Source organism: Rhamphochromis longiceps, linkage group LG2 (assembly GCF_057381845.1).
Source record: "Rhamphochromis longiceps isolate RC_006_pf linkage group LG2, R_longiceps_female_GT1.1, whole genome shotgun sequence".
Classification (NCBI taxonomy): domain Eukaryota; kingdom Metazoa; phylum Chordata; class Actinopteri; order Cichliformes; family Cichlidae; genus Rhamphochromis; species Rhamphochromis longiceps.
Genome location: NC_140558.1, coordinates 25,626,457 through 25,640,780, shown reverse-complemented (window position 1 = coordinate 25,640,780; position 14,324 = coordinate 25,626,457). Strand labels below are relative to the sequence as shown.

The 14,324-nt window shown below is 42.0% G+C and overlaps 1 protein-coding gene across 3 annotated transcripts in view; it reads left to right on the top strand.

Annotated features, from left to right (window-relative positions):
- gpc3 (glypican 3) overlaps nucleotides 1-14,324 on the top strand; it is a 135,105-nt gene that overhangs the window by 83,360 nt on the left and 37,421 nt on the right. For all 3 annotated transcript variants that reach the window (XM_085419879.1, XM_085419888.1, XM_085419897.1), the window contains exons 4-5: nucleotides 10,254-10,393; nucleotides 10,874-10,999. In XM_085419879.1, coding sequence (XP_085276005.1) covers nucleotides 10,254-10,393; nucleotides 10,874-10,999 — 266 coding nt within the window. The remainder of the gene's footprint in view (nucleotides 1-10,253; nucleotides 10,394-10,873; nucleotides 11,000-14,324) is intronic.

Genomic DNA, 14,324 nt, shown 5'->3' with positions numbered 1-14,324 from the left:
GCAACAATACTGTAGTAGGCTGTGGCATTTAAAAGATGGTCAGCTGGTACTACGGGACTTAAAGTCTGCCATGAAAATGTGGCCCACACCATTATACCTCTACCAACCTGAACATTAACACAAGGTAGGATGGATCCATGCTTTTATGCTGTTTCTGCCAACATCTGACCATACCAGTCAGATGTTGCAGTGTTTTCCCAGTCTTCTGTTGTTTGGTGAGCCTGTGTGAACTATACTCTTAGTTTCCTGTTCTTAGCTGAAACGATTGGCATCTGCTGTGGTCCTCTGCAGCTGAAGCCCATCTGCTTCAAAGTTTGTTGTTTAGAAGCTCTTCTGCATACAGCAGGGAATGCAGAAGAGCTTACAAGCCTCACCGCATTCTATCTATTCTCCTCTGAGCTCTGATATCAACAAGACATTTTCAGCCAGAAACTGCGGCTCACTGGAAATTTTGTTTTTCAGACCATTGTCTGTAAACGCTTCTGATGCTCAGTTTGAACTTCAGCAGGTCATCTTAAATCCACTGATGTGCTCTCATGTTATTGGCTGATTAGATCTTTGTATTAATAAGCAGTCAAACAGGCATACCTAATAAAGAGGCTAGAGAGTGTGTATCTGTAAGCCATGATAAGGAAGCCCAGCAGTTGAACTAAAATTCTTCTTGTGCTACTGGTCAGCCATGTTGGAACATGTCTGAACTATTTTGAGCTGTTTTAACTACTAGTTGAATTAAATGAATTGTGTGCAGAGTACCAGTCAAGTTTGACAAACATTAAAATGTTCCACTGACTTTCATTAAAACAATGTTTTTTCCACACAAGTTGAACTTGTAGATTGCATCAGACCGAAGCCGTGGCTGGAAGCTCTGATAGGAAATCTTCTGTGTGTTCTTGCTTATTGCAATGACCTGAGCAGTGGTCAGATTATGCAGAAGTGCCTACAGACACTGCGTTTAGGGTTAAAACATCAAATCTCATATTCTGTTTGGAGGCTCATCTGTTGTCATTGATTGGCTGTAACAGATAAATGGCTTTGAAAATCTAAAATCCGTCTGATAGTTTTTGTGAGACTTAAAGATCAGTTGTTAAAAAATTGTGGCCTTTTTGATTCAAAGGGGAGGTCACATCAATCAATTTGACCAGATACAAGAATTACTTCCAGCTAATTAACACCTTTCCAGTTATTGCAGCACCCTCCAAGTAGTGACGTTTTTTGTTTTTTTGATCTAGCAATACAAAGTTTGCTTTTGCTAAACTGCAGAACGGCTTTGATTGTGACCTCATTTCATGTCTGCCACTTTTCACTGTGATTGTGATTGGCTGTGTGTGGCTCAAAAATCGATTTGATAACTTTAATGAGACATTTATGAGGCTTGCTCTGAAGATCTCTGTGCTGGTTTTTCTAAAGATTGGGAAGAAAAATTATGATTTTTTTTTCTTTTTTCATGAGATAAAATGTGATGGAAATGCTTTGAACTCTGCTTGATCCAAGGAGTCCAACAGTACCTCGTTTTTGAAAACTAGGCACATGGTTCAATAGTTTAACTCCAACCGAATGGTGATGCCGGGGTGCTTGATGTGCATACATGAAAAGAATTAAGAGACTGTCCACAGTTAATACTCTTTATTTTCAAAACTCTTTATTATATGACTCTGGGTGGCTGGATTTCAGAGAAATAAAAAGGAGGAAGAAGATAAAGATGAATAAGAAATGACAGAAACAGCGGCGGGTCCTGTGCAGGCTTTTGTTTGTTTAGCTGAGCTTTAATAACAAATGACTAATTCTCTAATTTAAAAATTAATCAAAACCAACTCGGCTTTTAAGTCTAATTCCCTTTCTGGTCATCACTTGTATGTTGTATAATTATTTATAATATGGATACAAATTTCAATTTGAACAACATCCTTCTCACTAAAGAGCCATTTATCAAATGCTTTCCCCATGCAGGCAATTAGCTCCTCGTTGCAGGGGGCATCTATCACATTTCTTGGACTTGTTTTCCATCTTACTTGAATAAAACATCAGGATTTACACCCCCCCCCCCCCCCCCCCCCCCCCCCCCCCCTTGATCTGCATTGGGACAGTGTTGATAAAATCAAAAATACATCATGCTTTAATAGCTTTTCACAGTCTCCGAATGCTTCAGGAATAGTAGCACAGTGAGTGAGGAGTGTGAAATCCATTTTTCCAAAGAGTGTCTCCATACGCGTGATTCACAAACAAGTTTCATTTTAAATTAAACTGTCAGCTGTACATTATCTGTTTTAGACATTAACATCCTCCTTTCAGCTCAGCGTTTAGTCACTTGTGTGTTTTTAGCACTGATAGTTTTGCTACGGGATTTCTGTGTTCACTGGTCCATGTGCGCTTTACATTACTGCTCACATTTCCCACACTTCACCTCTGGCTCAGAAAGTCCCAACCAGAGGGTACATGTACCCCCTGGGGTACCTCTGGAACTGCTAGAGGGTAGACTGTGGAGTAGCTCAGCTAATTTGAAAAAAAGTAAAAAAAAAATGCAACACAGACAGTATATGTGGGCAATTTCACCAATAGGTCAGCATGCTGGAACTTTTAAAATGATGCTTCACCTTTGAAAGATATCTGTAGATATTTATACGGCACACATTACAGTGAGAGCGAGAAACAGGAGTCAGGAGCAGGAGTGATGCTAAGATAGCACGAGTGTAGATGTCACAGGGCGTGCGGGAGATTTATGAGCTCAGTTAGCTTTAGAGCATCTCCTCTGGTATAATGGCTGATAACCATTAAGGAGAGAAAAAATAAGAAGAGGTTCAATAGTAGGATGCTTTCTCTTCTCAGAAATCTCAAAATGGATCATGTTTTAAGTGGTTAAGGTTTTGCTGTGCTAGCGAATCAAGCTAATAAGTCAGCCTCGGGCATACAGCGGAGCTTTATGTAATTCCTAACATTGATCACTACAACAGAGAAACACGGACCTGTGACATGTTTTTGAAAATTCTTTTGAATGTGATCATAACATTTTCTGGAAACACACGTGAGCTACTGAAATCCTCCTGAGATCACAACAGTGATATCAGACAGAAATGAGAAAATCTGACAATAATAAAGAATAATTAATAATAATAGAAAAGTGATGATTTTTTTAATACATTTCCACTATAAAATAATGTCAAAATCTACGTACTAACAGTTCACTGTAAATTAATAAAAGTTCATCAAAATGCAAGAAATTAAGTAGAGCCAATATACCAATATATCAGTCTAATATTAGACATTTGCTGATATGTCCGTATCGTACAGTGGCCCTGAGAGTCCAAACGGACTGCAACTTAAGAAAACACCAGCATTAAGAAAAACGCTGCAAAAGCACACAAAACACAACGGAAATAGGAAAAAAGAGATTTCCAAAAGCACAAGGGAAGTGTTTCTGGGGAGACAATAACCTGACGGACCAGTTGCAGGAACCAAAACATGCTAGGTAAGTATTTTTTAATCTGATGATTCATATAATACTGATGACGGATTTTTAGGCTAATAGTTAGGCTAACACACTTACCTCTCATCTTTTCTTTCCTCACAAAACCGATAGATCCTCCACTTCTGTGTCTCCCAGCGCAACTCTTAGCACATTTTGGTTCCTGCAACTGGTCCGTCGGGTTATTTTCTCCCCAGAAACACTTCCCTTGCGCTTTTGGAAATCTTTTTTCCTATTTCTGTTTTCATTTTTTCTATTTCTGTTTTCTTTTTTTCTATTTCTGTTTTACTTTTCCTGTTTCCATTTTTGTTTTTTGTTTTCCTATGTGGTGTTTTCTTAAGTTGCAGTGCATTTGGCCTCTCAGGGCCACCATAGTATCGGCATTTATATTGACCAATAAGCAAAAAAACTAAAAAGTTAAAGTAAGACAGGAGAAATACTCTTCAACCATGTATTAGTGACAATAAAACAAAATTAATTTTAAAATGAATTGTTGTATTATTCTAGTAAATAATTACACATAACAAATGTTAGGGGAAATCTGCTTATATTTCACGTGTCTACAAGAAAGCATATCAGAAAATTGTTATTGGTCTGAAAAAATCCAATGTCAGTTGAGCTCTAAAGTGGAGTGTCTAATCACCATTTAATATGTCGAATGAAACCTACACTCACATAAAACTACGCAACGTTAGCTCAAGAGAGAGGGAGAAAATGACACCAGCTGGCAGGACGGGTTAAACGATGCCCCTCTCTAACAGTTCATGCAAGCACAGGGTCAACATGGGCATGCTTATGCTGTGAAGGATTTGCTTGCTCACATCTGTTGTAATTGTAACTTGAACATGTTTGACAAAAATACGTTTTTTTCTGTGCTGGAAAGAAACCAGATCAGTTAAAGGACGATCTCAGGTGTGACTGCAGTGTAAAGAGGAAAAGCTTCGTTCCTGACAAATCTGTTAAAAAAAGCCTCAGTACATGTTTTTCCTAAATAAAATGCAAGCATAACAATACATTTCCCCCCCGAAGCCATTAGGTTGCTTCTGTCATACTCATTTCAAACACAGAGCCTGATAAACATCAGCGTTACCGTGTGAGCAATTGCTTCACTGTAAAGCTCTTCCTTCATAAAATCCAAGCCTCTGACCAGATATATACAGATAAGAACCAATGTGAGCTGACGGGCTGTTTTCATTCTCAGAAAAAAAAAAACAGGCACCTAATAAGCTCTCAATCGTTGAATTTTGTGCACGTTAGCACGTTATGGTTGTGATATGGTCTGGGAACATGTGGGTAATAGTCACAAACTAAGGCTACGTTCACACTGCAGGTCTTAATGCTCAATTCCGATTTTTTGATCAAATCCGATTTTTTGTCTGCGTGTTCACACTACAAATAAAATGCGAAAGCAAACGCGCTCTAGTGTGAACGCTCAAAGCGGCCGCATGCGCAAAAGAAGACGTCACACACAACGCGGTGTGTTTAGACCCAGAGCAAACAATATTGTTTGACAGATGGCCGTTAATATAAAGACTTCGGACTTCACGTTTCCCAATTTTTGCTTTAAGTTATTTTGTTATTTACATAATAATGTAGATAACCTAATAATGATCCTTATTGCTGTTTAAGAGAGGAGCGGTGCTTCAAAGGATGGTTGCAGATTTCTGTCAGAATCTGCAGATTATACAGTACAAATAAAATGTTCACGTTTCTCCAACGTTGTCTTCCCAACAGTTTCACTGACATCTACACTGGATGGCCAGGAAGCGTTCGCGATGTCTTCTCTGGCACTGATAATTGGCTTCAGTCTTGTGTCGGTGACGTAAAAGGCGGATTTAATGCGACCTGACCGTTCACACAGCAGTCGCTTTCTAAAACATCGGATATGTATCGGATTCAGTACCACATACGAAAGTGACCCAGATCGGATTTGAAAATATCGGATTTGCGCCGTTCACACTGTCATAGCATGATCGGATATGGGTCGCATAGGGTCAAAAAAGTCGGATTTGATGCGCTTTCACCTGCAGTGTGAACGTAGCCTTAAAGACACCTAATCCTACAACCTTGTAGCCATGAATTTATTAAGAGAGACCTCACAGTTATAAAAGATACGTCAATTGGTTTATAATGTGCCAATGAAAAATGAGTTATCTTATTTGAAGTCTGTTGTCTGTGTATAAACCAAGGTTGGGGCCAGTGAAAGAAACACTAACGTGCATGTGTAGTGAGCTGCACTCATGGTTCAGGAGCCACAATTAATATTGTAACACCTGAACTCCACAAGTTGAAATAGTTTGCTAAGAGAAAAGGATTTTAAATGCGCTCTAATAGTAACCACAGCTACGGTTAATCACAGCCACTTTAAATCACAGCGACTTCAGATCTTTGGCTGTGGTTGTGAGTCAGCCAGCAAAGACTGACGCAAGCAAAACTTTTGAATCAAACCCAAGTCCGACAATATCTTTCAGCCCGAAAGACTCGATGACGGTAAAAATAATAATAAAAATTGATTAAATAAGATTAAAATAGAGAGGAAATAGTTTTCTTGTTAATCTGGAAACATTTGTTATGATAACTCAGATGATAGCGATGATGATCTCGCAGCCTGAGATCATCTAATCAAAGGCTGTTGGGAGTCCCACAAACTCGTTTTAAGACCAGAGGTGATAGATCTTTTAGAGCGGTGGCCCCCAGGTTGTGGGATGCTCTCCCTCCATCATTACGTTGCCTTGATTGTATTTATTCTTTTAAAAATCAGCTTAAGACTCATTTATTTAGATTGGCTAAATAAATGACACAGCACAGCACAAATAAACACACAGCACAGACTTGTGCTGTGTGTTTGATTATTAATTTATTTTATGCATTTCTGTTTTATATTACTGTGAAGCACTTTGTGGTATTTATCCTGTGAAAAGTGCTATATAAATAAATTGATTTGATTTGATGATGTGTTCACTGAGCACGCATGATTTCCTCTGTGTTGAACAAAAGGAGATTCATTTGAAACCAGATATTTTCATGTAAAGACATAAATTAAATTGACAACAAAGCATGTTTAGCACTGTTGGCTCGCAGTGAGAGGTTCCTAGGGTTAAAAGAAAGTTAATGTTATTTGTCTCTGACATTCTTAATCTAAAAAAGTTTACTTCCTTAAATTAAAAACAAAAAACTGCTAATTTCAGCTCCTTTCCAGATGCCCTTCCTGACATAATTCCAAAGGAATTTGTGTTTCCTCCTGGCATCAAACCAGGAATCTTTTACTTAGGTTGGATAAAAGTGTAAACCACTATTGTGACAGTATGGAGTGACGAAGAGGACCCAAAATGCAGACACTAAGGAACGTGGAAGAAAACTTAACAGAAAGCGAGCCATTTATTAAGGCTGGGAAAAGATTACAAAACAAAAGTCAGAGGTGAAGCTAAACAATAACCTAAACTGGGGAAACTGAAGATAAACATAAAAATACCAAACCATGAAACTTGGTGTGGATACAAAGATACATGGAACATGGACAAGGGGAAGCAAAACTAGACACACTGCACATAGGACAAGGACTTTCACAATAAAACAGGAAACAGAGTGGAATGCAGACATGACAACACGAATGTGATAACATAGGACACACAGCATGAAACACATAAAGGGTGAGGGAAGCTTAAATACAGGGGTAGAAAACACAAGGGGAAATCTAATAAACAAATGAAGCTAACTTAAGGAACTTAAACATAAACATCAACATCCAAAAAAACTAAAACTTGAAACGCTGGGTCAACAGACGCAGGAACGTGACAGCTACACTATTTAGCCAATTTCTTCATAAAGTTTATACAAAAATAGAAATGAATTATTAAAAATGAAAATTTGCATATCAATTTAAAAAGCCCATGCAAGTGTAACATATAAAAATCAATGTGACTCCCTAATAATGAATAAAAAGTTGAACAAACAAAAACAAAGGTAAGCTGAGCATGTCAAGGACATAAAATCTATCATCAAATTTATGAGAAGGCCCTGCATTATAAATGGGTTTCTAATAGTGATTTAAAAGAAGCCACTGACCAAGTAGGCCAGAGTGAGTCTGGCAGGTCGTTCAACAATCGAGGAGCCCAAACAGAAAACGCTCGATCGCCATTTATCTTTAAACGTGAGGCTGGAACAGTTAGCGGGATCTCAGGCTGCACACAGGTCGGCACAAGAACAGCAGCTCTAGTGTGCACTCTGGAGCCAGGCCGTGAAGGGCTTTAAAAGGAGTCAGTAAAATCTTAAAATCAATTCTGAAACAAACGAGCAGCCATCGTAGACTCGTTAAAACTGACCTTGACGCCGCATCCTGAACAGTTTGAAGTCTATTCATTGATTTATGATTGATACCTCTTTAAAAAGGGCATTACAATAATGCAAAGATGACATGAAAGCATGAATTTATAGACAATCCAGATTTTTTTTTTCTGTGTACAGTGTGTATTTCAGCAAAAGTTAGTTTCTATGCTGGTGACAGGAGGAGGATGGGGGCTGAGTGCTGACTCAGTCTGTCCCCTGAGCCTTGACTTCTCTGGAGCACGAGCATTACTCACTAAATTTTCTCCAGTATGTTGTTACAGCTGTGCGTGGCATCGTGCCATCCTATAACACTGATAGTATCGTCTTTGCTCCTGAAACTGTTTGCTTATTAAAAACTCCTCGCGATCATAATGAAAGCAAAAGCCCGATCTCACATTAGTCCCAGCGCTGTGTGCAATTCCATTGATTTGTTTGCGGTGCATCTCTACACCATGTTTGCACATGCTGAGCCCAAAATGCAGGTGTGCCAGTGCAACCAAGTGTGGGCTGCGAGGTTTGTGTGACTTGTACTACTGGCCGCCAGCACCCCTCTCTTCCTCTGAGAGAAAGGCACAGGCTGCCCGGTGCAGATAAAAGTGTGCAGATATTTCTGAGCTGTCCCGCTGAGGCAGACTTTATCTGCAGACTCTCCTGTTGGTTGTGTTAGTCGAGCCCTGGGTAATATTAATACCCCACTAATGAGCCCCTTCCTTGAAGAATCCGGAAAACAATCGGCGGGGATGGGGTGGGGCTGTGTTGGCGTGCATGCTGAATCAGTCCTCTCCCTTGTGCCACAACTTCCCTACGGCTTCCCGAGAATGCTCAAACAAAAAGGAGAAACGCAGCTCCGATCACATTAATCATGGCCCGTGGAAGCACCGGCAATTGCTCCAGGCGCACGAGAACAAAAGTATCGCACGAGAGGAAGATGTGGAAGGAGAGAGTGGGGTGGGAGAAGCAATGAGCTCAAATAGGTGTGTGTGTGTGTGTGTGTGTGTGTGTGTGTGTGTGTGTGTGTGTGTGTGTGTGTGTGTGTGTGTGTGTGTGTGTGTGTGTGTGTGTGTGTGTGTTATATCCCCTTAAGCACACGGTAGGGAAGATGGCTAGTCAGGGAAGCTGTGTGTTGGTAAATGCCTAGTGCAGGAGAACTCAGCCATCTGTGACTGTCAGGAGTGTGTGTGTGTGTGTGTGTGTGTGTGTGTGTGTGTGTGTGTGTGTGTGTGTGTGTGTGTGTGTGTGTGTGTGTGTTATATCCCCTTAAGCACACGGTAGGGAAGATGGCTAGTCAGGGAAGCTGTGTGTTGGTAAATGCCTAGTGCAGGAGAACTCAGCCATCTGTGACTGTCAGGAGTGTGTGTGTGTGTGTGTGTGTGTGTGTGTGTGTGTGTGTGTGTGTGTGTGTGTGTGTGTGAGAGAGTCTCTAACACCATCCTTGGATGACAAGGCTGTATTGATTAACCCTGATGGTTCCGTGTTGCAGCCGATCAGCATTTCAGTGTGTCAGCACGCGTGCGATAAATGAGCGCATGCGCTGTTGTAAGATATGCAAGTGCTTGCAAAGAGTATATTATGTAGGCATGTGTGTTTATCATGTTAATGGGATTAGGTGCATTATGCAAAAATGAATCATTGCATGAAATGATTCATTTTTGTTTATGCTGAAAAGATCTGTGTGCATGCATGCATTTCTGTGTGTGTGTGTGTGTGTGTGTGTGTGTGTGTGTGTGTGTGTGTGTGTGTGTGTGTGTGTGTGTGTGTGTGTGTGTGTGTTATGTGGCCTCGGTTAGCTCCAGATGAAGATGTCCGTCGCTGCTCTATCGGATCCCATCAGTATTCAGCGGCAGTGATGCCAGCCTTTTCACTTAAAGGGGAGCTGTGCACAATTAGCTGTTAACATTACATGGCAGAATTAAGCCCGGCCAGTATTCCCCAGGGAAATTAAACCACCGGCAAATCATTAAACCACAAGCTAAACATTAACAGCCATTTGCATTTTTATTGCACCTGAAAAGAATGTGCCAGGTCCGTTATCTCTGAGAGACAGAGAAGGACTCCTTATTTATTATTGTTATGTTGTCTCTCGTGTGAAACACAATGGCATTTATACAGGAAAGAAGCAGCAAAATGAGAGGCTGGAGGGTTTTTTTTTTTTTTTTTGGAGTGTTATGATTACAAATTCGAACATGGCTGGCAGAGGATACAATGACTTGTTTGTTATGCAAATCCCGGTGCTTTCATCCCTCCCAAAAATAAACAATTCCAAACAGATGACAATTTGCAGAGGCGCTCAGCTGAGTAAGGCCGGCAGTTTGGTACTGACAGGCTCGTACCGTCTGCAGTGTCACCGCTGCTTGAATGAAGAGGCTTTTAGGAGCAGGAAGTGGATACAGTGCCACATAAGTGGTGATGAAGAGGTTCTGGGGAGAAGTGAGATCTTCCTTTCTAATCTCCTCTCTCTCTTGGGCAGGTGAGCGGGATGTGCGGACAAACTCCTCAGCGGGCCTCTCGCTCTGTCGGATCCCCTCCGTCCCAGCCTCCGGCCGCCGCAGCCCGTGGGGCTCAGCCGTCATCCTCGGACCCCGACGAGACGTTGGCAGACCTCCGCAGGTGAGGAAATCGGGCGCCAGGACAAGACCTCTTCCTATGATGAAGCGATTCTCTGTCTCTCCAGGGTGCCATGGGGGCAATATTTTTCCCTGACAGACAAATATTGCCCCTGACGCTGTCGACAGGTCCGCTCCTGCTTGCGCGCGATGCTTTGGCTCGGTCTCTCTCCGCTTGAGTATTTTTTTTTAGCACTTCTGATGCAGTAACAGGCTTAAATGAACAGTGTAATGACGCCCAGCGGGGGCTGCTGGCCTCAGCAGCACAATGGCCAGATTAATGTCAATTAGGAATAGAGACACTGCTCATTTTGGCCTCTTTTATTCTCTCCTTCTCCAGGGGGATCTAATCGAGTTGCTTTCGCTGCTATCAAGCTGAATTCCCTCTCTTGCACTTTCCCTGCCTCCTTTCGCTGCTGTTTTCTTCTCCGCTCACTAACAATGGTGTTAACTGACGTTTGTATTCTTTGCCTTTGTGTTTCAGGGACTTCATAACCAGCCTGAGAGGCTTCAGCTCCTTTTATAGTGGTCTCGGGGAGGCCTTATGCAGCCGCGAGCCTGCTCCAGTGAATCACTCCCTCTGCTGGAACGGGCAGGAGATGACAGACAGGTAAGGCGGGGGTCTGGTTTTTGTTTGCAGACTGCGAATCAGCACTTCACAGTTTATTGGCTCTCTCTAAATGATCGCTTATGCAAACACTTTGCTCCCATTCTTGAATTCCCAGCCCTCTAGCTTCACATCTAGGAGTGTAGGTGAACTGAAGGGCAAGTTTTCCCAGAGCTGATGAGCTTCCCACAAGGCCCCCCCCACTCCCACCGTCTCACCCACTGAGTGCGAGTGTAAATCTTGGCTTTGGCTCTATGGGATGTTATTAATGTCAGGAACACTGTCACCTTCTTCTCGCTTAGTTAATTGCCGTTTCGATCGCTCTCTCCTCCTTCATCCAGCGTCTCCTGTGCACCCCGCAGAACAGCATTCGGTTTCCACAATATTTCATTTCACCCCTGTCCTTTGGCTTCACACATCACAACTCTCAGCGCTCTTTCCGCCTGCACCGTCAGCTGGCCCCAATTTCAATTTGGCTCACATAGTTACAGATATCATAGGATTTTTAGGCTTTTAAATCATGTGTGGAATTAAATCAGTGTAGATGCACAAATTCTAGTATAAAAGCACTGGGGGATGTTTTAAGTTCCCAAGGATGAAGGAGAATAAGTTCAGTACTTCTTGCACCGAGTCTGAGGAGGAGATATCAGGCTGGCAAGGGGGCAGAGCTGTCCTGAGGGGATGATTACAAGCTGGACCAAGCAGTGCGACAGGAAGGTGCAGGGGAGGCAGGAACAGGAGACAAAATGATGGAGAGATTACAGTGTCTCGCGGCAAGCAATTCTCCATGTCACCTGCGAGGGCATATGTCTGCAGATTCACTCTGGTGCATTTTCACTTCGAGATTTGTTCTGGATCATCTTCCATTATCTCCTGAGATAGGACCTTCTTCAGAGCCAAATGTGGCATTCATTCAGTGCATTGTCTCATGCAGATAAATTTAGACCGGGTGGGTGGGGAGGATAAGCACTGGAGGGGTCGGGTGCTGAATGTCTCTGATACTTGAGGAGTGATCTGTGGAGCTAAATGAGGCGCCTGTTATCGGGCTCTGTTTACCATCACACCTGGAAGCCAGATCAGAGGAGGAACACTTTTCACCACATCAAAGAGTGTTACCGTGCTAACTGTGATAAAAACGTAACGCCGTATCAACTCAAAACATTCCTCTTTTGGATCTACTGACAGTGTAAATTCATGTGTGTGTGATAATTGATTCAAAGATAAGATTCGGTGTCGGCCGTGAATGTTTCATTTTGGGGATTGTGACGATGGAGACTGAGAGGAGGTCAGCAGATATCATATTTAAAGAGTCTCAGCTGCTGCCATGTTGATTTATGCAGCCAGAAATAAGCAAATGTGGTCCAGAAGGATAGCAGCAAGACTGAAAGTTAAGGTTTACAAGGTGGTAGTGAGACCTGATGCAATGTATGGTTTGGAGATGGGAGTGACCAGAATGGACAGCAGTAGAAATGAGACTATCAAGCTGGGAAGGTTTGAACATGTGCAGAGGAGGGATATACTGGAGAAAAGGTGTTGAAGATGGAGCTTCCAGACAGGAGGAAAAGAAGAAGACCTCAGAGAAGATTCATGGATGTAGTGAAGGAGGTAGAGTGAGATGAAAACAGGAGAAAGGACATAAAGATAGAGTGCTAAGTTAGCGAGTTAGCTGTCCCTAGCCAGCTTAGCTAGCAAGCTGCACCCGTGAAGCACAGACACTTGCTGCAACAGGCACCAGCAGTATAACACAGATAGGTGGAGTCGAGTTCTAGGTCACAGCCCAACTGTAAGCCTAAATCCACATGGATGGGAGCCGGATTCAAGTGGCCACTAAAGGAACTGCAGTTTTTGGGGCTTCAACTCTGTTTTCAGCCTCAGTGGCTGCCACATGCTCCGTGCCCACTGTCATCCTTTAGCATTGTGTTACATTATAGTTGTCTGAGAGCCTACAGCACATGCTATGCTAAATGTCTTGTGAGGCCTTGAGTTGAGTCAGATACGACTCTTTATGCTAACACTCTGCCAGCGGCAATGCTATTTAGATATATAGACACTTAAAGAATAACAGAGCCTAATGGGAAAGTTCAGAGTTTTAAGCTTGTATCAAATTTATTTTTAAAAACTGGTTCTACTTAAAGAGGTGAAGAAAGTTGAAGCATCACCAAAGGTATTTCCATTCTTTCTGAGGAAAACATGAATTCCCTCAGCAGATTTAATCTAATTGTGTAATCAGAGTCCCCAACTTTTCTTTACAAGGAAGAAATGCCATTAGTGCCAAACTGGGTCAATAAAAAGCAGAAATGGTTTGTCACACTCTGACAGACTCGACTGAATTCATGACAGCTGATGTGATGTGGTACATGTAAGAATTACTGTGGCCCCAAAGACATCATACACAATAATGCATATCTGTATATATGTTTTTTCAGTCACAGTTGATTTAAAGCAAATGATTTAGTACCTCCGTCAGCTAGAACAATTTCACCCCACCCTCAAACATTAACCTCATGGTCTAAAGTTAAGGCAACGCGAGCTTCATAGTCAGTGTCATGTTTCGTCTTTGCATGTAGGGTAGCAAAACCAAATTTTACGGCAATCCATCAACAATTTCTGAGAAAGTTCAACCTGGACCAGTGCAGACTGGCCAAGAATCGAGATAAGTCGTTTCAAGGAGCCATTAAAAGAGAACCATTATCCTCTCCCTTAGAGTCTCCCATGTGAATATGCTGTTACTGAGGTGGATGCTCATATTACAAATGGTCAGTGGTTCAATGATTTCAGCATATGTACAATAAAAGCTAAGGCTTTAAGAACGTTTGTACCTGCCATGTGAACGGCACCGTATGACAAAGTTAACGTCAGACTGTCGCTTGCAGCACTTTCTGCCGGTCGTGCACCGCTTTTTGAAACCTGCTGCGTTGTACTGTTGCTACGGCAGCTAGGATGAATAAAACGAGTGCATAATTGTGTCAGTTTTTACCACCATTTTAATGATACATTAGTACAGAAGAGCGGAGCTACTGATGATGTAAAGTAAGCAACTCCGCCCACCTGCTGTTCAAACTTGACATTTACAAGGGGTCAGCCAGTTGGAAGAAATCTGGCTTAATTTAGTTTAAAGGAAAGGGAAGGATTGAGGATTAAAGAATAATGAGGATTATGTTGAAGTTAGAATCATGCAGCGCTCCAAAAATAAAAGTATAGAGCATAATGCGCCCACTTTAATGAGACTTAAGTTCACCCACCCGCTGCTCCATCACAGCTGTTTGTATGAACTCTGAATTTTGTGTTTTCTCAGTGCGACATTAAAACAAAGGAACAGTGTTAATAA